The 25115-nt window shown below is 40.4% G+C and overlaps 1 protein-coding gene across 3 annotated transcripts in view; it reads left to right on the forward strand.

The window, feature by feature from the left end:
• arhgef37 (Rho guanine nucleotide exchange factor (GEF) 37) overlaps positions 1–24246 on the forward strand; it is a 31494-nt gene extending 7248 nt beyond the window's left edge. Inside the window, exons 3-17 of one of the 3 annotated variants that reach the window (XM_044363699.1) lie at positions 532–736; positions 1074–1170; positions 4384–4895; positions 7563–7692; positions 8258–8405; positions 8504–8703; positions 8847–8977; positions 10193–10297; positions 11360–11473; positions 11571–11740; positions 12448–12595; positions 12742–12870; positions 14606–14801; positions 15463–15632; positions 19630–24246. In XM_044363699.1, coding sequence (XP_044219634.1) covers positions 4395–4895; positions 7563–7692; positions 8258–8405; positions 8504–8703; positions 8847–8977; positions 10193–10297; positions 11360–11473; positions 11571–11740; positions 12448–12595; positions 12742–12870; positions 14606–14801; positions 15463–15632; positions 19630–19848 — 2361 coding nt within the window. In that variant the 5' untranslated portion in view covers positions 532–736; positions 1074–1170; positions 4384–4394 and the 3' untranslated portion in view covers positions 19849–24246. The remainder of the gene's footprint in view (positions 1–531; positions 737–1073; positions 1171–4383; positions 4896–7562; positions 7693–8257; positions 8406–8503; positions 8704–8846; positions 8978–10192; positions 10298–11359; positions 11474–11570; positions 11741–12447; positions 12596–12741; positions 12871–14605; positions 14802–15462; positions 15633–19629) is intronic. The other 2 variants (XM_044363701.1, XM_044363700.1) reach the window with 2 other exon arrangements.
• The last annotated feature ends 869 nt before the right edge of the window (positions 24247–25115 follow it).

The following is a 25115-nucleotide window of genomic DNA, read 5'->3' on the forward strand; positions in this document are numbered from 1 at the left end:
TATCTGCAAAATTAATGACATTCCCATCAGCCTCACCTACACTTTGTGTTTAGTGCTAAATAGCAAAACTAAGATTCTTAACATGATAAAAATGAACATGTTAGCATTGTCATTGGAGGCATGTTAGCATGCTGATGTTAGCATTAGCAGTGCTTTAGTACAGCTGTAGTTAGGGTTAGTCTAGTGATTTTTTTTTTAATGCTTTTAGCACCACAAAGGAAATATCTCTTTTGTTGTTTTGGGACACATGTCTCAAAATAACACCATAAAAATCAGATCTATTTGCATGGTCGGATACTTTTAGGGGATAATTGAGCGAACTCACCCTTTAATATTGAATGAAAGTAAATGCATTCACTTTATGTTGTTATTTATGCTCTTAACTTTCATTTGAATACCTTTGTACCAATTTGTTGGTGCTCAGTGTGTACACACTTCCTTTAACAGTTTGAAATAAACTTTACACACAACTGGCATAAATCTTTTATTTCCGGTTGAAATGAGCTTTAAGTCTTTGTTGTTACCTTCCAGCAGAAAATCCAGACAATCCCTTTGGCAATTGGAAGAGGATGGGACGTCCCGCAGTGCTTTTGTTTCCTGTGAGAGGAAAACTTCAATCACTTCAATGCCGTGTCTTCATTGGTCCGTTAAGTGTTCCATGAAGCCTCTCAAGGTGTCGTCCGATTGGTCCTTCATCCCACTGTGAAGACTTGTCAGCCAATCGGCTTCTGCCTGGGTGAGTGCCACTTCCTCTTCCCACCAGCTGCTGCAGTCAATCAGCTTATTCAGCAGCATGAGTGTGTGTGTGTGTGTGTGTGTGTGGGGCCGGCCTCTCTTCCCCCCACCCCCCCTCCCCCCCTTTTTCCTCTACAAACCGCCGGCCCACCCTCCTTTCCACTCCCATCCCCCCTTCTTCCCTCACACACTCATACACACACTCGTGAATATATACACTCACACACTCCTGCCACATGAGGCCCAGCAGCAGCCTGCTGTGTGTGAGTCACTGGAGAAAGTTACACCGGAGTGTGTGTGTGTGTGTGTGTGTGTGTGTGTGTGTGTTTTCCATGCAGCAGCGTCTCCTCTGCAGCAGATTTCTGCTTCAGTTGGGACAGAGCACAACAAGGCAGATCGAGGTGCACCGCAGCTGAATCAGGGATTCTGCACAAGGTAATGATAGCAGCTTGATCTCATGTAAATGTTTTTTTTTTTTTAATGATACTCTGTCAGTCTCACACTCACATGTTGTTATTGTCAGGTTTGTGGAGAGTTTGCTTTAGTTTTGGTGTTGGTTTGTGGGCAGCAGATGTCTCACCCTGAAGCTCTTGACACATTTGTTTTGGGATGTAAAAAAAGCTTTCGTGTCTTTAGATTAATCCGTCTAGGTGTGTGTTTGTTTGATTTAACTTTTAGAATATAATTATGTGGTTTATAAAGAGCTAAAACCTCAGTTTACTCCCTTTTTTTTCGGTGTCGTAAATCTCAGTTATCCCAAACTCTGGGTCACCATATGTTGCTAAACCTCTGAACCTTTCGGAGGAGGGAAAAGATAAATCTGTGAGAGGAGGATTAAGAAAGGATGAAAATGACAAAAATCACAATAAAACCTCTTTACCACGGGAGCGGTTGAATGCAAGTAATAAAAATAAAGAAGAAAAAATCTAAAAATAGTTTAAGTTGCAAACAAACACAATTTAAAATGTTTAAAATAAAACTAAAAGCACAAGTAAAACAAATTGTAATGTATCAGTATAAAGTTAATACAAGGATACAAACAAGATGTTCAAAAATGTATCTTTATTTATATTCATCTCATATAAAGTTGCAACAGTTATTTTAAGACTTGTTCTTATTAGCTTTTATTCAATAGTCAAAGTTTAATCAGTGTTTGTTCTGTATCTATAGAGGGCTGCAGCCAGTGATTATCTTCATCATCCATTAATCTGTAATTAATGTGTAATAAGTCCTTCACCGTTTCCCAGAACTCAGGATGACGTCTTCACATGACTTGTTTTCATCGACCGAAAGATATTTAATTCACATTTATCTTCAAACGGAAGCAGCAGATCTTTACATTTGAGAAGAACAGAAAATAAATATCTCCTGCCTGATGAATCACAAACGATTAATTGATTTTCTGATTTGTTGTTGATAAATTTTGTGAAATTACTTATCTATTAATTGACTCATTATTTCAGCTCTAGTTACATAACTAGAGCCTCTAGAGACAACCATTACATAATCACAAACAGGCAGAGAAACAATAACACTTCACAACTGCACAGCTGTGTATGAGAACTTATATTGAATCATTTAATCATCTGCCTTGAAGTTAAATCACATTTACTTCACAACTACAGTAAATGCACAAGTATTTATTCTTGTGACATTGATGCAAGATCACTTCATCTGTAGTGACATAAGTCTGACTTTCACAAGTGTTAAGTGAGCGCAAACAGTGAAAGAAAAGTAAACATCGCACTACTATCACAAAGTAAACCTTTTTTATGTGCAGTCGTGCGTCAGGATGCAGATAATAGTGAGACTTCAGTAGTGTAACGGGACTTTCTAGGACTATGACGTGTAGAAGCTGCTGATCCTTTAAGTGTTGTCATGAGTCATTTCTTACGGAGAGGTTATAATTTAATCACTGACTCAAAAATAAAACTGTCATTAGAGTCTTTCTCTTTAAAGCCACAGAAGGGCTGTTCAGCCCAACCATGTAATGGCTAATTGTCACAGCGGTAGCGGCGTTAGTCGCTCTGTAAGCAGCTTGCCAGCCTCCTGGTGAGTTTCACACGTGGTGTTCCAGCTCAGAGGATCCATGACAATACATCTCCTCTCACCTCCTGCATGTTACTATACACAAAAGCCCTGTCATCACACAGCTCGGGCCACATTAACACAGGTAACAAAAGGCGGTTTCTCTTGTTTTTCTGCCTCTTTTTAGAACAAGCGGTCATTTCCGTCATGTTTTTGAACTTTACTTCCAAGTAATAAACCTGAAATCAAATGCAGGACTGTTTTCTGTGCCGTGCAATTCCAGGAATTTTTCATGCAGAAGACTTATCAGAAACCAGATGTTTAGAAAAACTTTTCTTGAACTCTTTCCTCACTTTTATGGTCTGTATATAGAAGGTAGAACATGTAATTTCTCTTCATACTACGGACATGTTAGTTTTTAACTTGTAAACAGTTACTTACAGACTGAAACAGTTACAGAATCTCTTCAACAGCTTGTCCTCAACTCATTTAACATGTTTCAAACTGCTCCTACAAACTGTAATTTTCCCAAGGACGCACAGAACAGAGAGACAGATGCAGCCTAGTCAGTGATAAATGTGTTGATGCGTCTCTTCCTCTATTTTGAATAACACAGCAGTGAGTAACTCAGGAGAGATAGAGACGGGGGGGGGGGGGCACACTCACGCAACGGCTACATCAGAATTCATCCAGGTCTAGACCATCTGCAGGTCTAAACCTGCTCTATGTTAGAAGCATCCTGAGATAACTTCAGTCGTGATTTAGCGCTATATAAATAAAACTTGACTCGTGTATTATCATATAAACATAAAATTCCATAGCACAGTTTTAGGTTTTGCATGTGAAAGATTTCTGTATTTGTGGTTTTTTTAACTTGTATTTCAATAAAATAACGGAAAGTAACATTAATATAGACTATATGTAACTGTGAAAATAACTATAAAACTGTAATTGTGGTTCACATTGTGCAAATTAATTGTCATGACGGTGAACATACATGCAGAGTAACAAGTCAACTATGTTTTCTAATTATAGTTTTGTCTGAACTAATGTACCGCTCCAAATGTCTTCAGATATTTCACCCTGCTGTGCTTCATGTCAGTGCTGCTCATTACAGCCGATACGTCATCACAATTAAGTGATTTAACACTTACACTCTAAAAAAGGAAGAACAGTAAAAGGAAATCAACTATTTCCTGCCTTTAGTCTTACAGAATAAGTTGTTTTGTTGATCATATTTCAGCTTCTGAAAAATAAGAATCAGCTTATTGAAGTTTGTGGCTTAGCAACTATCTTGTTGGCATAGGAACAGTAACACCGTGATAACATCAAGAAGAGAGGTCTGCGGTGTCATTTTAAAGGCTGAAAACAATAGGAAAATTGAGATAGCGAGGTAGCTACATGGGCTGTTGGAAATGTCAGTAAATGTAGGTTTGATTGATAGTTTAAGTAAATGTTTTTTGTTCTCCAATCTTTCTAAACTTAAATCATGCAGGAGAGATACTTCATTATGATTAGACATAAAGCCTAGAACCTGTTTATCATGATGAAATATTATCTTTAAGTGCAAACATGTAAAATTTGATGTATTCACACACTAACAGTGTTGCTCTTTGACAGTGGTCTCCATCATGGAGGTGCCCAGGAGGCCTCAGCCTTCCTCCTTCACGCTGGCTCTTCATAAACCAGCATCCTCTGCTGCTCTGTCTCCCATCGGAGCTGTAGAGAAGGTCACCAAGAAAGATCAGATGAAAGAAAAGCTCCAGGAGAAGAAGGATGGATCCGCAGAGGAAGATCAGTCTGGAGAAGAGACGTTCAACCCGGACGAGGATTCGGGAGTTTCTGTGATTGTGGACGCACCGGCCGAAGAATCAGAACTTGTAGATGAAAACACTTCCACTGTGGACTCAAACGAGAGACTATCCTCAGAGGACGGTTCTTCAGAGGAGAGGTCAGCGGAGGAGTTAAAAGAGGCTAAAAAGAAGACCGAGGAGGAGGAAGCGGCGGCTAAAGAGAGGGCAGCACAGAGACAGCTGATGGCCATCGAGGAGCTGGTGCAGTCTGAGAGGAATTACCTTCGACTGCTGCAAGTCAGCACAGTGACCATCAGGAGCAACCTGCAGAAACTACAGGTATGAATGGATAAATGGATGAAATACAGCACTAATGTTGGCAAGGTTATCTATATCATTGATTTAACTCCTTCCTAAAACAGTAGTCTTTTACTAATGTACCTCTTTATTTGCAGTATTTCTCAAGTAGTAGCAGGTTAAAGGCCTTTTTCCTTTCTTACAACATTTACATAAAGAGTTACAGTATAAGAAGTTGTTGCATTGGAGCACAACTATATAACTGTTTTTTTTTTTAGTTTAAACTCACTAAACTGCTAACTGATAATGCTAATTTGATATTAAATTAGCTCTAACCATGATTCATACATGAATAAGTGCATATGTTGTATCTTATGCCTTTTTATCAAATTCAAACTCACTTAACAAACGATGCTTTAATTTGGTTTTAAAGCTTTTTGAATCCAGTCTTGAGCTGCTCAATTCATGTTCAACTCAATGCACCCACTGAAGCGTTTAACTTACACATTTTGTGTGTTGCAGAACTGATGTCATAAAAAAAAAAACAACCTCTAACAGCCTCGACAAACATGAATAACTTGAGAACCCAAATATACCTGCTATTCACATGTGAATATAATTAAAAATGCATGTTAATGTAGGGTGTCAGTGCAGGCAGAAACAACTGTCAGGATGGCGTTGGATCAGCTGGACTGGTTATAGGATTTCAACCAGGTGTAAATTCGATCTGCACAGTTTGGCCCAGTTGAAAGTTCATGTAACTCTTCTGCCATCTCAAACAAGTCCGGCAGAAACCTACAAACAACTTCCATACAGTTGCATCTCTTCCCCTGACCGGGCACGCAGCACGTTTGTTGACATGTCTGGCACATCCACCTCCCCAGTTTAATTGTCGTCTAGCGTTTATCCCTCTATTAATAGATCTGTCTGGAGTGATATCAGGTACAGCCCTGTGTTGTGATTTGTTTCATAATGGAGAAACCTTTTTTGATTGCGCCTTTTAGATAAAAAGTAATCACTAGCTGATTGGCGCAGCAGCATCCAGAGGGACTCTATCGCAGAGGCTGCTCCGCGCTTTATTGACGTTAGCTTTTCATTACGTCTGAGGTATTGCTTATTACTTCTAAATAATCATTTATTATCGCGGCGGTAATGAAATGAGGTCTCGTAAAAACATAATGGAATCAGGCTTTATGGGGCGGAAGGACTTGAGTGGTGGACGAGCATGAAAACGATATCACAGCGAGGGTAACGGCACATGAGGGACAAGAAAATAAAATGAAAATAAAAAGGAGGAGAGGCAGGGCTAAATTACGGGCTGCTCATCTGTTAAGAGACGGAGAGAAAGTGGCGAATAGAGGAACGGGGTGATGAAACAGGCATTAAGAGAGATTTGTCAACGTTGTAACGCGTTTGTCTGTCGTAATATCGAGAGACAAAATGAAATGCGTGGAAATAAAATGATGATGATGGAGGTGAAAAAAGCTTTAAAGAGTATGATGGATGGAGGAAGGACACACGGAGAAAGAACAGAGAGAGGACAGCAGCAGAGTGGAGGAGGGCCCCGGACGGAGAAACAGAATAAATATGTGAATGAATGGTGCCATTGTGAGACAGAAAAGTTGCTGGTTTGTTTTCAGTGGCAATGTGCAGATTGTTCAGAGTGAGCCCACTATTCTCTCATTAGAATAGAATGGAGCAGAACAACATGCATCTTTATCAGCTGTGCGTTTGCATTTTGTCTTGTATGTAAAGGAAGCAAACACACAAACACACACACACATATAGAGGCATGTCTCGTTATACTGTACATGTTCGTTAGATATTTTATTAAAACATGTGAGTAGATCTTATTTTTGAAAGATGTTTTTTTTTAATAATAACACAGCAGTTCAGCCAGAAACCTGAAATTTGAAAGAACATGATGCTTATTCTAATAATATTTATTTATTTAGTCCCTATTGTGTGTTTTATGATTTATGTTGCATTTCCAGAATAATATTTGTTGGCTACTCTACCATTTCACATATATTATTTGTATATTTTAAGAGTTTGTAGCTAAGTATCCTATCACAAACAAAACATCTGTAGCCACTTAGCTCAACTAGTTAAATAGTTTTATCTAATTTGTTGAATTGTTTGGTTATATTTAGGTGCATTCATGCAGGGCTGCAACTAACAATTATTCTCATTATCGATTGATCTGTAGATCATTCTCTCGATTAATTGTTCTGTCTATAAAATGTCAGAAAATAGAGAAAAAAAAATTTAATGTGTACTTATTTAATTTTATGTTACATTTTGTCCTTTAACGTCCTCACTTAAACATATTATCCCTTGATTTTTGGTGCGGGTTGTAGATCCATAAATAAATCTCATCAAATAAAATATGTTTATTATAATTAAATGAAATCATAAAAATTCACTCTGAGGCTCTGGTATTGAAATGAGGTCTCATAAAACATGATGGAATCAGGTTTTATATAGCGGAAGGACATTGATGTGGAAGAGCACAAAGATCATGTTATATGGGAATAAAAGAAAATCATTAAAAATATATATATATATGTTTCCAATCCCAAAACACCGACTGAAACACCCACAAGTTTAATGATTGATTCAGGTCTGCACAATGATTGGACAGTGCGTTTCTATACACACAGAAAATTAATTTGTATGTGTTTGTTTCTGTCTGTTTGTCCATCACAGCCTCCTCTAGCCAACCTGGACAGCATGTTTCTCTACATAGAAGAAGTGATCGACGTGTCGGGTCGACTCCTCAGCCTGCTGGACCAGAAGCAGGTTCAGACTGGAGACCCTCTCTTCCTGGAGACGCTCTGTAAGTGAAACAACTTCACTTTTTTAAAATTTTTCTAGCAGTATCGGTCTCAAAACTCCCACCTCGTTGACTGGAGTTGTCTTCGTTACCTGGTAACATGACCGCATTCAGCATACCACCAGGAAGTGATGAGAGCGCAGCTGCTTTCGGTGAGGCCTTTCTTATGTAGGTCAAGTGCTCTGATCACACTTGTTGACAGGAAATAAACAAAGTCTTCACACATCTGTGGGTCAGATGTGGGTTTCACATTCATGTGAGAGTCTCAGAAAGGCGACTAGAGGAGATGCTAAGGGGTGCATCTCTAAATAAATGAACACACACATCATCCTGAAGATTTAATACTTGAAAATGTCTGCTGTACTGTTCTCTCTATGGACCACAATGTTAAAACAAGTCTAAACGTGTCTCTTACCATGATAACATTTCATATCCTCTCACCATGAAGACTATTTGGCTGTTTGGATGATGGCCATGATAACAGTTAAATACACAGTGAAGCTAATTCGATTGCTAATTTTGATAGCTCATCCATAAATAACTGGTGTTTCTTTTAATTTCCTGACAGGTGATTCATTCCTCAGCCTGTCTTCAGACATCGAGGCAGCCTATAAGGAATACTTGGCCAACTACAACCATGTTACGGTGGTGGAGAACAGCTACAAACAGAAGGAAGTGCTCTGGAACGAGATCGTCAAGGTCATCAAGATCTCAGCGTAGGTTTATATAATTTTCTTTTGATTCCCACTGGGACTAACCGCGATAAATATTAAACATGTAACAGACTGTTCACTGTCGCCGTCTGTCTCTCCAGGCCCGAAGTCAACGCCACCTCTCTGAGTTTCTTCCTGGTGATGCCGGTGCAGCGAATAGCCCGCTACCCCCTCCTCCTGCAGACCATCCAGAAACACACCGACAGAACTCACCCAGCGTACGCGCTCCTGGAGCAGACAGCTCACACCTCCATCGCCTTGAACTGTCGCATCAACGAGTACAAACGCTTCAGAGAAGTCGGTGAGACGGGTTACCATCCACACTGTCCGCTACTGTCATTTAAGCCGGCATCTGTGCTTAAGCTAAACCCATAGTTTGTCCGATAATGTTACTATTTATATTACGAGCTTAACTCTAAATTAAGCTCCCCTCATGTTTTGTAGCTGACAAATACAAGAAGACAGAAACCCTGACCATCAAGGACAAGATCAACCGCCTCAACAGCCACAGCATCGCCAAGAAGACGGCGAGGCTCAGCCAGCACTTCAAACACGAGACTGGAATGGCTACTAAGGTAACACAGACGTTTAATGGCCCTAGTTAAACTATCACCCACTCTTCTTAAGTATTATTGAGCAACTCACAGACTCCCTTCCACCTCCAGAATGATGTTCTGTAACCGACCCTGACCAATCACCTCCTATATATATATATATATATATATATATATATATATAGGCATTAGAGCCTTACCCATTAGAGTAAATGAAGCAACACATTTGGATGCTAATCCTCTAGGTAACACTTCCACGCCTTCGAGCCATATATAATCTCACAGTACACACACACACACACCCTTCAGTTGCACTTCAGCAGTTAATGATTAACCAGCAGAGTGATTAGCCTGCAGGAGAAATGTGTGATATGACTTGTTATTGAACCTGCTATAAGCTCCGACCTGCTACGCTGCGCTATGTGATGGTTACACTTGTCAGTCCGTTTAAGTTTTATCAGATCTGATCAAAGAGTCAGCATCCATTAGCATCCCCTCATGTCTCCTGTGGCTTTAGTTTAGTTGTTGCTGCCTGTTTGGATACGTTTTTTATAACATTTCTCATATGTAGGTTGCAGTTGGATGACTTATATGTAGAATATAAAGAGAATGACTTTGAAGTTTTGCAAAAAAACAATTTTCTGTGCATTCATTTGTCATTTAAAGCATTGTGTTGTCATCGGGTGATTACAAAGCTGCATTTAAACAAGTGAAATCACTGCCTGAGAGAGAATGGACTGATTACTCTGTGGTTATGATTAATAACAAATGATGAATGTTGTAAGACTTTGTAGAGAAGCTCAGAAGGGAAAAGGGGAGTAGCTGTGTGTCTAGAATCCATGTTGACAAAATGCTCTGATGTGCCGACTGTATGTTACATCATGCACATGGAAACCAATGTTTACAGGGAAGATTTGGTCCAAGTGATTATAGTAATTACTTCAAATCATAGGTTCTTAAACTTTGTATGACATTATCCTACAGGGGCTAATCCAGCAGCTAAATAAAGAAAACTGACATCCTGCAACCAAAGCATATGAAAACTGTTTCCTGTTTGCATTATTTTAAGCATTTAGCCAACACATTTTGAGACTTTACCGAGTTCAGAAAAGAGTAGATGTGATCTTGTATTTGTGACCCACACATCAAAACATACAGGCTAATAAACCATCTTTTTTATCTCATTGTATTGGCAATAAACACGTCTCTCTCTCTCTGTGTGTGTTCTGTTGTAAGCTGGTGGATGAGGAGTTTGACGCCCTGGAAGGTTTCTTTTACGTTCTGGAGCATGGCATCCTGGAGCTGCTTGAGAATGTAGAGATGTACCTGCTTCACTTACGGGTAGGCTGCAAATAATTTCTTTAACATTTTGCTGTTCGTGTGTTAAAAAACCCCGTCAAAAGAAAGAGAAGTTAGTTACAGGTCGACAGTGAAGGTTATAATACACATTATGACATATAGGACGTAATAAACATGAGGTTTATTGCCTTGAGCAAGGCACTAAACCTCAGTAAAGGTGTTTTTCGTAGTTCATATTCACACAACTATCATATTTACTGCAAAGTGCTCATATCTCACTCGAGCGTTCATGTATTTAAATAGTTGTGACAGCAGTGTGATGCACAGAGGCGTTTTGAAAAGAGACAAAGTAACAACTGACGACACTTTCAGGTCCTGCTTCTCTTGTTTATTTCTCACGAAATACCAAAATATCACCCACTTCTCTCTTTCCTATTCTTTTTTTTTTTTTTTTTTTTTTTTTTTTTTGCTCAATGCAGATGCATTTAACCAGTTTCTCTTCAGTCACTAGCGGCCTGTGGGGGAAGTCAAATATAAATGGAAATGTATTTTTGAAAATGTTGTCAAATGTTTATGAGTCACACTGTGTAAACTCAGAGGCTCCATAAGTCCCTGAGGTCAAACACATGAGTTTCTGTTTACCTTTCTGCTCTAAAATGATCCTCTGTGGAAACTGCTTTTTTTGTTTTTTTTTCTCCGTCTCTCCCGGAAAAAGCTGTCAGCTCTCAACAAGGATCAACACTGAATCCCCTTTATCCCCCCTTTTTTCACATTTTCCTGCTGATAAAAGACCAGTTATTTTTGTCTTTGTTTCTTTATTTCTTTGTTTCTTTCAGTTTGTTTTGTCTGACCAACAATAGCAGCAAAGTCTCATATTCGAGAAGCTGAAACCAGCAACTGTTTGGCATTTTTGGTTAAAAAAAAAATGGCTGAAATTATTAAAATCATCATTTTTCTGTTGATTAATTGAGTGGTGTCAGCTCCAAACGTCTGCCCAGTTATCTTCTTCCTATTGAATTTGTTTGTTCCTTCCATCCTTGTTGCGACGGTGTTGAGATGATCTGTAATCCAACAATCTGCACCTTCTTTTCTGTCGGTCTGCAGGCGTTCCTGACCTGCAAAACAGAGGAGTTTGACTTGGACATGGATGGAGAGAAGGCACCTATCTGCTACAAGGAGATCACTACGGCGCTCAGACAGTGGATCCTTCCTTCGTTTGTGAGTCAACTTGAAACTCTCATTTAGATACCGGATGTTTTAGACATGAATACAAAGAGTTTCTCTAACGCCGACAATCGCTGCTGCTTCCATCCAGGAAAAGAGAATGAGGACGTTGATCCACAAGCCTTTGTGTGCGCTCCGTGACCTCCTTGTGGGCCCGAGGAACCTGATCAGGAAGAGGCTGGACAAGCTGCTGGACTATGAAGTGATAGAGGCCAAATCCAACCTGAGCTACGAGGAACAGGCTGTGGCCAACACTTACCGGTAGACAGAGAGATAGTTTTAAAAATTAACAAGACTGAAACTGGTCGGGTGAAAACATAGTTGCATTAACAGAAGGTCATAAGGTCAATCTACAGGACAAACTGCTTCACCGCTGGATAGGAGCTAAACTCATTAAAACTATAACTACTTTTATGATCTCTATAATAAGCTGCTCTGCTGGGAATTGGTGAGGCAACAGCCTACAACAGTTTCTAAAATTGTAGTATTTAGGAGTCATTTGGACTGCTTAAGTACAAGTATAATTCTCATAATACCAGGCTTTTGACTTTGAGCTTTGTAGCATCATTTTAAAGTTGGATTTTGATTTGTAAGCAAAAGTATTTTTTTCAATTTGGCTCTCGTAGCCAGTTTTATCAGCCAGCGTAAGTGGAATTGGATCCACTTCAAGATGTAATGAACTATTTAATGCTGTTGAATGTTTTCAGCTGTTTGACTTCCACTCCTTCACTGTGAGAGTAGAGAGTCAGTCAGAAGTATAGAAGCCCGACTGTGGTTCTGTTTTTACAACATCCTCTTTTGAATCATCAGAAAATTAAATTTAAGCTCGCGGAGCCCATCCAATGTCAAGATTGTACGTTAGTAAAACCCCAAATTAAATATTGTGTTTTGAATCGGCGTCAAAGTTACATAAAACTTTCAGTTATCATTAGCTTCAACTAACATTTAAACCTCTCTTCTCTTCTCAGGACGATGAACACGTTGCTCCTTAACGAGCTTCCTCGGTTTAACGGTTTGGCTCTGCAGATGATCTGGAGCATGTTGGGGACGTTCAGCTGTCTGCATAGAGACCTCGCTGCAGACATGGAGCAACTGTTCCAGAGCTTTGCACAACAGGTAACATCAACATCAAGTAATAGCTATGATGTTTTTATCCATTAGGGATTCAGCCCACGCATATATAAAAACTACAGCAAAAATTACAACAATTTGGCAGGTTCTTGGTATTTTCATACTCCTACTTTCTGTTTCTCTCCTTCCAGCTCCCTCACAGCTCTCTGGACTCTGGTGCATTCTGGGAGTGGGCGGAGTCCGCGGCGCTAGGGGGCGCGAGGAGGCTGGAGACTTTGTGTCGAAGTGTGGAGGACACGCTCAACGCACCTGTCGTTCAGGTTAGCACAGATGGAGCTAAAACAGCGTCGTGTCAGATTGTGTTTTGTCAGGTTGTTGAATATGGATGCCAAGGGATAATTTGATTAATTTATTTCATTAACCCTCTGAAACCCAGGTTTTGTTGTATAAGCCAAAAACCATGATAGATAAAATGTTAAGTGACACAAATGGTGATCAACAGACTGCGAGTTAACAATACCATCAACGCAACGGTCAACAAAACAAGCTGATGTCAAATACGTGACCTCAGTCACATTTGCTTTTTTCACTGACTACAACAGGTGCACAAGATATTTGAGCTGTTTAATTGGCATTGACACATTCAGGACAAAACATTTACACAACAACACGGAGGTTGAAGGACAAAATGTTACAGGAGACACTCGACCGTGACAGCAGACTAAACATAGACACTGCAGTCCAGCATACATTGTCTGTTGTCAAAACGGCTGTTGGTAATATCTGTAACTATAGCAAGGAAATGTTTAATGTGTTTGACCATAAAGTAGCTAAGCTGTCATTCTGACTTCATTATGCCAGACACGCAAAATCACAGTTAAGGTGCCACATGATTCATTTTATGTACTATGACACAAAGGGTTTATATGATTTCAAAAACACCTCAACGTTGGACTTTCCACATGGGATGTTTTTAAGTAATTCAGCATACCAGATACAGTAGTATTAGTCTATAACCCTGTGCAGTTTAATATTTTTGGTGCTTGTAAACAGCTTAAATTAGTTAGTTATGCCACATTTCTCTCTAGGGCTGTAGTCTCCCAGTCAACTGGTCGATTAGTTGGTCGATATGCTCTTATCCGACCAAATTGTCATTGGTCGAATAATCTCCGTGTTCCTTTCATAGGATTAATCCATTATTTCCAGGATTAATCCATTATTTCCTGCGGCGGGGGGGGGGGGGGGGGGGGGGGTTGGGGGGGACAGACTCACAAATTACCTGTGAAAACAACGGGAGCGTATTTAAAACACCCCCGTTGTTTTCACAACTTTGAACTCGCCCAACCTGATGGAGTCTGCTACGCCTAACTGTACTCAACGTTTACTGAGCGTTTATTGAATCAGTGTTTCTCCTATTATTATAACAACGAGAACCCCCGCCAGGCCCCCCAAAAATTTCTAATGCCAAAAATAACGTCAAATATCCATTAATTCGGAAATCAATAGCGTGAGTCTCTGTGCAGCGCTGTTCCGGTACGTGAGTCAACCTCTGTGTCGTTGCCAGGGAAACTATTGGTTGCGTAACTCCGTGAAGGAATACGGCGTTGCGTAGCTTGTTTGCGTAGCGAGTGGGGAAAGAGCGAGCAGAGCAGAGGAAAAAGATAGCGGTAAGTTGTCAGGTTTGCAGTAAATGTACAGTACAGACTACAATATGTCAGTTAATAAATGCTATAAAGTCACGTCTGTGCTGGAAAAATAAAGGGGGTTAGCTCCAAAGTTAGCAACAATGGGTTAGCTTAACCTGAAGACCCAAAACAGAAATAGAGAACAGAGAAATGTGTGGCTGCTGAGTTCACTGCGCACTCTGCCCCTTTACATCCAACCTCCCCGCGACTAATCGATTAGTTGAAGATTATGTACAATTTCAGTCGACCAAAATTTTCTTTGGTTGACTACAGCCCTATTTCTCACTCTTGAGTGTTCTCACATACAACCGTATTGTGTTTTGTCCTGTCCTTTACTCTTTTCTAATTCTCTCGTGTTTTTCTCTTTCAGCCTCTGAGCCCGTCCTCTCAGCGCCGTCTGAAGCAGCTCACAGATAAGCATGGTTCTGGAAAGATCTACCAGGTGATAAGCACGGTGGTGGGCAGCCGAGACCTGGACCTGAACCTGGCCAAAGGGGAGCTGGTGGCCATCATCAGTGAGGCCGATACCCGCGGAGACAAACGGAGATGGCTGGTAGACGCAGGAGGTGAGAGCAGCATCATACTGGTCAACCAGTTGAAATATTACCCAACAAAACCCTTTTTTTTCCCTTTGTTTTGTCATGTTCTTACCTGTCACTCAGACTCTCTTGTTTTTTATTCATTAATGCTGGCTGTTTCTGCCTCTGCAAACGTCGACTGAGTTCTTCTTGTATTTACTCAAAAAGTGCTGTCATTACCTCTGAAATTTGAATGAAACTGAGAGTTACAAATTGTTACACCATTATCAGTCATGCACTTGAATGAGAAGGTCAGCGAAGTCTAGTTGAAACTGTTTTGCAACTACATTCATGCAATTGAAGTTGTGTAAATCTTGTGCAACCTCACCAATGCAAAAAAAACCACAAACTGTTATTCTTGTTTTGAGGAAATGTTGTTTCTGTGACTCAGTTAATGAAAATAACAAAATGAAACGTGCAGACAAATTTATAAGAACATAATTTGTGATTCAAGTAGAGAGAAAGAGAGCAGGTGGTTATTATAAGCAAATGGGGACGTTATGATGTTTATTGGCTGGCCATGTTACTGTATATCTCTCTATATTTACAGTCGTTTTGTTTACAGAATACTTTCCATACATTAATACCGAATACGTCGTACAGCCTTTACATGCTCAACACGTCCCGTATCTGTGTATCTCACACGCAGGCAGAAGAGGTTACGCTCCTTCCTCGAAGCTGATTCGTTATCATCAGCCAGCAGAGGACCCGCCTCCTTCACCCCACCTGACCCTGCCCGAGAGCACGACGGGAATCAGGAGACACTCATACACCCCCGAGAGCAGGCCGATGACGGTCCCGATCCAGCCTTGCTTCCAGGTGATTGATTGATTGATTCGCTGACTGATTGACAGACTCAACCACTTGTGTCTAATGTCTTTTAGCAACCGACTTCAAACAAAACTTAAAAATAATACATGATGGAAACTTAACACTGACATGCAAGCAGGCTCTCTGTACTGTGTAGATGATCTGATTAGATGTTGGAGCACCTTGCTGCAAACATTTGCATATTAATGAGTTAGATAGCGATTCTTTTATAGCTCTTTAATGCTGCAAGATGCATAGATCATATTTGCAACACCATAAAAGTATGTGAAATGAAATATGTTGACATTGCTTAACTAATGCATCATTTATCTTATCTCGGGGCCTCATTAGTGTTTAATATGTTGCTAGGGAGCTCAAATGCTTCTTATTTATAGTAAACTTGAAGGGCCATACATGCATGAGGCTGTGACATTGCCCTCAGCCTGCTGCAGCGGGTTTAAATGATCTGTAATTTATCTGACATCAGGCTCCTCACTGTGAGTGTGTGTGTGTGTGTTAATTCCCTAAATTAAACAGTCTGTCACATGGGTGGACATATGTGCGCGTGCATGAGCGTGCATGAGCGTGCAAGAAAGAAACCGAGAGATATCCAATGATCTGTAAATGCATTCATGTGTGTTTCCATATCTGTAAGAGGGCATCCCGGAGTGTGTTAGCGATAGATAGTGTGTGTGTGTGTGTATATGTGTGCGTTATTAATGGAAAGGTCCATAATTAGCTGTTTAACCTTGTAAGTGGGTTACTGTATGAGAGGTTGAGAGTTAATTTATGCCAAGCAGCACTGCAGGCTGAGATAGAGAGTGTGTGCGTGTGCGTGTGTGTGAGATTGATTTACATTAGCAACACATGTGAGTGTGAGAGGGGAGTGTCATAGATTGTAAATTTGCGATGGTTTATGTGGGTGTGCACATGAGAGAGAGAGATTTAGATTTAGGAGAGTGTATGAGAAAGCGGGATTGCATTAGGCAACGAGCGTGTGTGCGTGTGTGTGTGTGTGTGTGTGTTTGAGAGAGATATGCCTCCACACCGCCTGTTAAAGTGAGTGATTGCTCCGCTGACCTTATACGGGCGGTTTTTCATGCCCCTCTCCTCCCTCATGTCCATCCCTCGTGACCCTGAGTCTGCTCATATACAAAAACACACACAACCTCAGGACACGTCCGCACTAATGCAGATAAATTTGAAAAATGAGTGTTTTTCACTCTGTTTTCCTCCATCGACGCCGAGCTTCTGTTTATCACCCCCAGAAACTCAAGGTTTTCAAATAACGCCGCGGACGCTGGTGTTGTGTGTTTGCAGCTGACGAGAGCGGAGCTGATATATAGCCGTCAACCTTCAAAGACACGGACGAGTGCTTCAGTGTAGCGGCCGCTGATGTGTTATGACAAGTGTGTTCGAAGTTGGCAGCATTAACTGACACAGTTTTTCCTGGATATTAAATATTCATGGTACTAAATTCTAATACAAATAGTAATAACTGACCTTGTTTGGTGTTTCGTAGACAGTTTTAGGGATGTCTCTGTTATAACGGTGGTCTATGGGCTGCAGGGGGTTGCAGTACTGTGGTTGACCACTGTGGGGCGTATCTGTACAGGGGTGTATATATGCACAGTTGGTGGCAGCAACATTAAAACCTCAACTTCTTTAATATGTCGCTGTTCCTGTCGAAACAGGAAGTTGGGTCATGACGTAAAGCAATGAGTGATTCTTGTGTTGCTGTTTGATTTTATAGGAGTGACAAAGGGGACAGATCATGCTTTTTGTGATTTTCTGTTATTTTTATACTGTTATGATGTTGGATATCATGTTAAACATGTTCAGTGTTCCAAAACATGAGACATGCAGATGTAAAAGGCTAAAAAGTTACCGCTACTTCTGTTGTCTAGGAAACCTAAGGTTGTTCAACAGGTTGTTGGCATATTTTGGATCGGATTTTGGTTCGAACATGTGCAAAAAATGAGAAAAAGAAGCTAAATCCTACTACTATTGTTTGTTTACATACAGCTGAGGGAAAGCTTCCAGGAGCTGGCCAATCAGAGCAGAGTGGGCTCCTCCGGAGAGGGTCCTTAAAGAGACAGGAGCTAAAACAGCCTGTTTCAGACAGAGGCTGAACTGAGGGGCTGCATAAAGAGCCTCTATAAGATAAATAAGAAGTTTTTTGAACTGTAAATCACGCAAAGATATTCCAGTAGAGCCCCTGAATATAAATATAAACCTGGAAAAGTGCATGATATGTCCCCTTTAAAACATGTGAAGTTTTTTGTGTATATGCCCTTTAAGGTCTCTTGATTTAATTCTCAGTCACATATTTGGTGTCTGTGGCAGATTACATAACAGTCCTGTCACTGACCTATTTAGTGTTAATGCCGTCAGACGCTTTGTGCGTGTAACAGTAATTTCAGTGTCTCTATGCCGCAGCCCACAAATTACCGGTAGCCTTGGTAAATAATTTCTGTCTGACAATAACACCAGAGATTTGCCAAAATAAGAGGTCATTGAAAGTCCGAGCTGACAGGACGGAGACAAAGCAAACCCTCAAAACTATACTCATCTCCAGACTCCCGTTCCTGCTCAAAATCCTAAAGAAAGTTTTTACAGCTTCTTGATATAACGTTCCAATATGGCTTTAGTGCTTCAGTCTGTCAGAGACCACCCTCTGACATTTTAATGCTAACGCTCTCATTTTTACCCTCACTTGTGGCCTCACCATATGGTCATAACCATATTCCACCACAAAGAGGCACTGATTATCTACACTACACTCGACTAGTTCATTTCCATCAGAAACTTTGCTGCAGCAACATGAATCACTCCGCAGCTGATAGCCATGGTCACTCTCTACTCTTTTATTTTTTTTTTTCTCCTCCCTGCCTCTACTCGGCAAAATGCTAATTATATGCTAATTAGCGTAGACCGTCAGGGCAGAGCTGATGTCGTAGCTGAGAGGTGAGTTGAGGTGAAGGGTTTGTTAATGACACCGAGCAGCCGGCTAAACTCAGCTATTAGCAGGGCTGGAGCGCTCTGTCATAGCAACACAGGACTCATTAGGAAGCCTTTGTTCTGTGTGTGTGTTTGTGTGTGTGTGTGTGTGTGTGTGTGTGTGTGTGTGTGATGAGATGGGGTTTGTCAAGACATAACTAGTGGACTTAACCTTTTCAAAGAGCATTACAATGAATTGCAGTTGTGTGTGTGTGTGTGTGTGTGTGTGTGTGTGTGTGTGTGTGTGTGTGTGTGTGTGTGCTACCTGTACTTCATTTCATGAAGTCGTGTGTTGTGATTTCTTTTGACGTCAGTTCATGAGAAGATATCTCTAAAACTATACCCATCAGCCTCAACTGTACTTCCACATCAATAAACATTAGCATGTTACACTAAAATACAAAATTAATGAAGTTGAAAGCATTGGACCATTTTCCACTGTTATGCCTCACATGACTCCAAACTCTTCATATGTGTAAAACAGGAACTTAAATTACTAAATGTATTAGTTTTAAATTTCTCTTCTTTCTCTCTCTCACATCATCACAATAAGATTTTTTTGAAAATCAATAAATGATCATATTGAATTTATTGTCTGGCTCTAACACTATCTGTACGCAATGTTAAAATGCTAAGTGTATGCATGTTAGCTTGCTAACAAGTTAATATCCAATATTAACATGCTAATTGTGAGAATGTTAACATGCTCAATGTTTAAACATTTACATGTTAACATCTCGTGATAACATGATGACTCTCGGCATGCTAACATGCTAACATGCTAAAATTTAATCAAAGTTGAGCAAAGTCTGACAAACTGAGCTGGAGATGTCTTTGGATTCATTCCTGTCACATCATCCTCCAGCTATATTTTATATTTTTCTCCTCTACTGGTAGTGAAGATCTAGGAATCATAAAGTTGCCTCTACATTGTCATCTTAACAAGGTTGCTACCACGTCTGTAGACTTTTACTTTTTGTTTTTAACTCTGCGTCCTCTTTTCCAGGTATTTGCTGCCTATGATTTCATGGCGAGAGGAAACCATGAAGTGTCGATGCGGGCTGGTGAGCCGGTTCGTGTCCTGGAGCCACACGACAAGAGAGGCAACAATGAATGGAGCCTGGTGGAGTTGAGAGGAGGGCAGAGAGGCTACGTGCCCTCCAACTACCTTATCATCACGCCTATAGGGACGGGGCCGCCCGGCACCTACCAGCCCTACTGCTAGGAGGGACGGATGTACAGCATCAGCATGTACAGTGTGACAAACGTCTCACCGGTAGATTTGAAGACTTACAGCAGTATTTTTGCAACGAAGCTGCACCTGCTTCTCAAACAGTAGCATGAGCCTACATATCAGTTATTTTGATTGTCAGTAAAATGTTTAAACTGACTTTAGAGCCATTAAATAACCTACAATTATTTACCGGCAACTGTGTGAGCAATAGAAAGGCCAAATTCTGCTTCTAGTTCTTAACCATCTCGTATCTTGTAAGATTTTCAAATTACAAGGAAAAGAAAGTTGAACAAAGTCTGCTAAAGTTTAACAAGTAAGGGCTTATTGACCTGTTTTAGGCCATTTCTGCACTAACTAAGATTAATTCCAATCTAAATCTGCTTTTTAAAACACCAAAAAATTCATCTTCTCAAGATCGCTCTCCAAAGTGAAGACGTAAGGCTCAACGCACACACACCCGCTATCGTTGTGACGCTTAATTGAGGACAGCAAACCAGTAAAACAATCTAAAAAACTCTAGTGTGGGAGGAAAACCTTGAGACATATGAGAGAAAATTCTGGCTTTGGCCCCAGAAAATCCTTTAGTGAAGTCGTGTTAACATACAGACAACACACTGGAGAGAAGGAAGGAAGCAGCAGCTCTGGATCTGCTCTGAGATGGGATTTAATCCTGCGTCTTAAGGTTGCACTGCAAATTTTTTTTTTTTTTTGGCCAGTGTTACAAAGCACCAGAGACAATGTGAAACTATTTTGAAGGCAAGCAGAGGTCATATGAAGACTCATATCCCATGATCCTCTGCAGGAGAGATTGTATTGAAATCTATCGGCTGCATGCTTTTCTTCAAGCGTCCGTGTGTTAGCGAGCTAACTGCAACACAGAGAGCGAAAGGTGTGTGTGTGTGTGTGTGTGTGCATCTGTTTGATATGAAATCGGGTTGACAGGTGAGTGTGTGCATGTGTGTGTGTGTGTGTGTGTGTTTGTGTTTGTGTGTAGAGTGTCCTCCTCCTCCTCACCTGGAGGCAGGAGCAGCACTGTATCGAGACTGACAGGTATGCCGCGCTTTCATCATCTCAGACTGTGTAATGTGATGTAAATGCAAAATGTCTCCAGGGCCGAGTAGGAGAGAGACGGCGAGAGAGAGACAGACAGACAGAGAGAGAGAGAGAGAGAGAGAGAGAGAGAGTAGGAGGTGGAGATGTAAAGAGAGAGGAAGGAATTCATAACGGGGAAGAAGTGAAAAGAGTTGGAGGGAAAATGGGAAAAGGATGGAAAAGCAGGCAGGGAGGAGACGGTAGCACAAAGTTATCCTGTTAGCTTGATTCTGTTTCCTTCTCTGCCTGTAAGCTGATTTAAATTCAAGTTCAAGGTCTTTACTGTTACTTCTGTAGTACAAACTCAAAATATCCTTCTCCACAGCGCAACATACGACGAGACACCACTGAAAGTCGCTAAAACTCATTATAAACAGATACACACTGGTCAGTCATAGTCATGTCTGCTGAATATGTTTGAGTGCAATAATAATCCTCTCCTCATACTGTACTGTACATTTTTGTGGTCTATTTACAACATGGGATCAGTGCTGTGTGCCATGTAGGGATGATAGTAAATATAATAATGTAGGAAATATATACAGGATGGTTACAGGATCTGGTCCATAAATGGTGCAAAATCAGTCCCAAAGAGAGAAAGTAGCTGGTGCAGTTTTAACGTATGTGTGTGCGTTTTGCGTGTTGCGTGTGTCTTTGTGACATTTCTTTAAGTTGGCAGGACTGTGAAAACGTTTCGCGACAGTAACATTCATGCATGTGTGTGTGTGTGTTTAGTGAAGGTTTGCCAGAAGGTTTTCAGTGTCTCCTCGTCGCGATGTAAACAGACGACGAGCTAAACGATTCCTTCCCCGCAGAGTGAACGTCTCTGTTTTATATATTTTATTTCTGTGCTTTCAGTCCAGAAAAAAACCTACCTGCCACCTCGCTGCAACATCCTCAAATGGTCCTGTCTCTTTTAGAAAGTAAATACTCTCTCTGACCCTGCAAACATGCCTTTTGGATTTGGAGTCAAGTCCTCATCTCCAGTCATTTCTTATGTATGGTGTGTTTATCTACAGCTAAAATATTATCTAATGGAGAAAAGATCTAGATGTCCATAATATCCATGACAGTCGTTGGTTAACCCAAGATTTTTAGGTAAATCTGACAGTCTAACAGCTATAAATATAAAATAGATTACATTAATCAAAACTATACCACCACCAACTACTTACATGTAAACACCCGACTGTATATAAGAGACTTTTTATACATGTAAAAGATATAAATATATATATACTACACAATCAAACAATCAAATTGATAATCTCCCTGTTTTTTGACTAGAATTTGAAAGCTGCACTAATTATTATTTTTATATTAATAGTAGCTCAAATCACTACGTGTGATGTTAAAGTGGTCACGCGTAATGTCGAAGTTATCACCAAATCTGCAGCTCAGTGGAGCTGACCCAAACTTTACTGTTCCGGTTTAGTTTCAGCAGCAGCAGGCGGCTTTTCTCAGAGAAAAAGCTCTGAATAACCCACCGAACGCCGTACACTGTACACTGTACGCTACCAGCTCAGCAACAAACAACAAACAGACACCGTTAGCTTCTAGCTGGTGAACGTAGTGGAGCATTTAGCAACTAAAGAACCAGATATTTCCCTCAAAATGAATGAATGTTGCACTTGTGTAACCTGGCAATAGTTTTCTAACATGTTAACCATATCGACTTTACTACCCCATAATGATTTTTAGTTTGTTGTTGAGTTCTGCCTCCAAGAAAACTGTCCAAAAACACTGATTGAATTGCAGTTGACCCCACAATCAAATTTGACATTTTTGAGGAAGAACAAAACATTAATGTTTTCTTAAATCACTCTCTACGTGATGGAGCCTGCTTGACAGCGACTATTAATGACATTCCTGGTCACGCGAGCATGTTTTGCATTTAATTTGAGTCCTCTCTTGTTGGATTGTGCTGTATCAGCTGCTGATATGAAGCAGAGCGGGTTAGGCCCGGATTCAGAGCTGCTCAGCTGGAGCTTAGCTGTTCCCATCAGTCTGAATGTCAGGACGGAGCAGAGCAGCAGGAGGGACAGAGTGTGTGTGCGTGTGTGTGTGTGTGTGTGTGTGTGTGTGTGTGTGTGTGCTGCTACATATCTGCCAAAATGCTAAATGTCCTCAAGGTTAGTAAGATGAAGGAAAATTAAGAAAATACACCAAACTGGACAACATGTGTCTGCCTTTTACCTCTTCAAAAGGTCATTAAATGTTGTTAAAAACAGGTAATGTCAGTAAATCTTACATTTTGGGATCCTTTCAACTGTTAAATATATTTTTATCACACTTAACAAGCGTGTGAAACCGCTGTTAGTGATCCCTCCTGCACTTCTTAATCCTTTTTTAAACATATTCCCTTTGAAAACCAAAAATCAAGCTTTTTACCGCAAAAATTTAAATGAATCACCTCATCAGACACTCTAAAAAATACTGAGAACCACAAGCTGATAATATATGACCATGTATATGTAGCAAAATATGGATGTTACCATGACAATCTGAATTATTGATCAGAAACTGGATAAAATTGAAGCTAATTAGAGTAATTTGGGCATGATCACTGGCCTTACAGGTATGATGATGTGCCTTACAGGAATGTGTGTATGTGTGTGTGTGTTTGTGTGTGTTAGTGTGTGTGTGTGCCAAAGGAAGCTATCTTTTTCACCTTTCCACCACTAGAGGGAGTTAAGAGACCTTTGTTGGATGTGTTTAACAGAGCCCTTGTATTTCACTGTGTAACTGGAAAGAGAGAGAGAGAGAGAGAGTGTGTGTGTGTGTGTGTGTCTGTGTGTGTGTGTGTGTGTGTGTGTGTCTGACCTCCATCCTCTCATTTGTCAGTGTTAGTGCTTGCCTGAGACAGCAGCCAAGCCAAAATGTAATCATGTATATTCTGTTAATATTGTTCAGTTTACCTGTGACTTATTGTTGTTGTTTTTTTTTTTAACCTGATGTTGTTTTAACATGTTTAACCTGCTGATGATCTGGTTTTACAGTCTGTACAGCTTCTCTCTGTTTATAATTTATTGTTTTATAACTCGTGTTTAGTCATTTTGCTGTTTTAACTTATTTGACGCTGCAGGGCTGCATGACCCTGAAATGAATCATGAAGTCTTTGAGGTCTTGTGCCAAAGTTATGATGTTGAACTCACACACACACACACACACACACACACACACACACACACATATACGTTCACGCAGCAGATGGGAGTTTCTGCAGTGCAGCAGTAACGTCTATCTGGGCAGCTGTGAATCGACTGTGTGGTTCCAATAAAACTAAACTGAAACGTGTTCAGCGTCATTGTCTCATTTCATACCAGAAAACATTTAATGCACAATGAAATATATATACAGTAAATGACAAAGTAAAGCAGAAAATGCTCACGTTTAAGGAGCTGCAACCAGGAAATGTTGGGCTTTTTTTTTGCATGATAAATGATTACAATGATTATGTAGAGCTGCTCACCCACTACAACCTTCCCAGTAAATGATGATAATGTCATTTGGAGGTCAAAATATGGGTAAATATCGAGGTTAAAATCAAATTTGGTTGAAAAGTATGTTTTTTTTAGATGTGTAAGGGACATATAACTGTTGTTTCAACTACATTTTAATGACTATACTACAGAATAAACCAGGTTTTAACTTCATGTAACAAATTTAGCTCAGTTTTTTGACCAGTAAATCACCAAATCAATGCTTATCCATCAAATTAGTATAAACCTCAACCTTTTAAATTCAATTTACGTATCCACCTCCTAAGAATCTACGAGAAACAAACCGACGAGTTCGCAACTTGCAGGTCGCTACTTGAAATCCTAGACAAGCTTGGAAGTAGACGACCGACCATCGCTGCTCCTCTGTGAAGCTCCTGGATGAAGCCGAGCAGATAGCAACTAGTTCTGGCAGATTCTTACAGACTGAACATGTTTATAGAGTAAACAAAGCTCCTCACAGGTTTCAGACTCGGAGGTGTGATCAGGCCCGCTGCCCCAACTAGTCGGATTCTTTACACGCCAGCTGTCACTACATCATCTAAAATATCGGGTTTACTTCTCCTCTCATCTTGTTTATTGACTTTATGTGTCTCCAACTCTCCACCTTGTTCCCAGGATTGATTCAGCGGTTCAACATCAGTCATTTTATCTTTTTTTTTTTCT

The sequence above is a fragment of the Thunnus albacares genome, chromosome 10 (genome assembly GCF_914725855.1).
Source record: "Thunnus albacares chromosome 10, fThuAlb1.1, whole genome shotgun sequence".
Classification (NCBI taxonomy): domain Eukaryota; kingdom Metazoa; phylum Chordata; class Actinopteri; order Scombriformes; family Scombridae; genus Thunnus; species Thunnus albacares.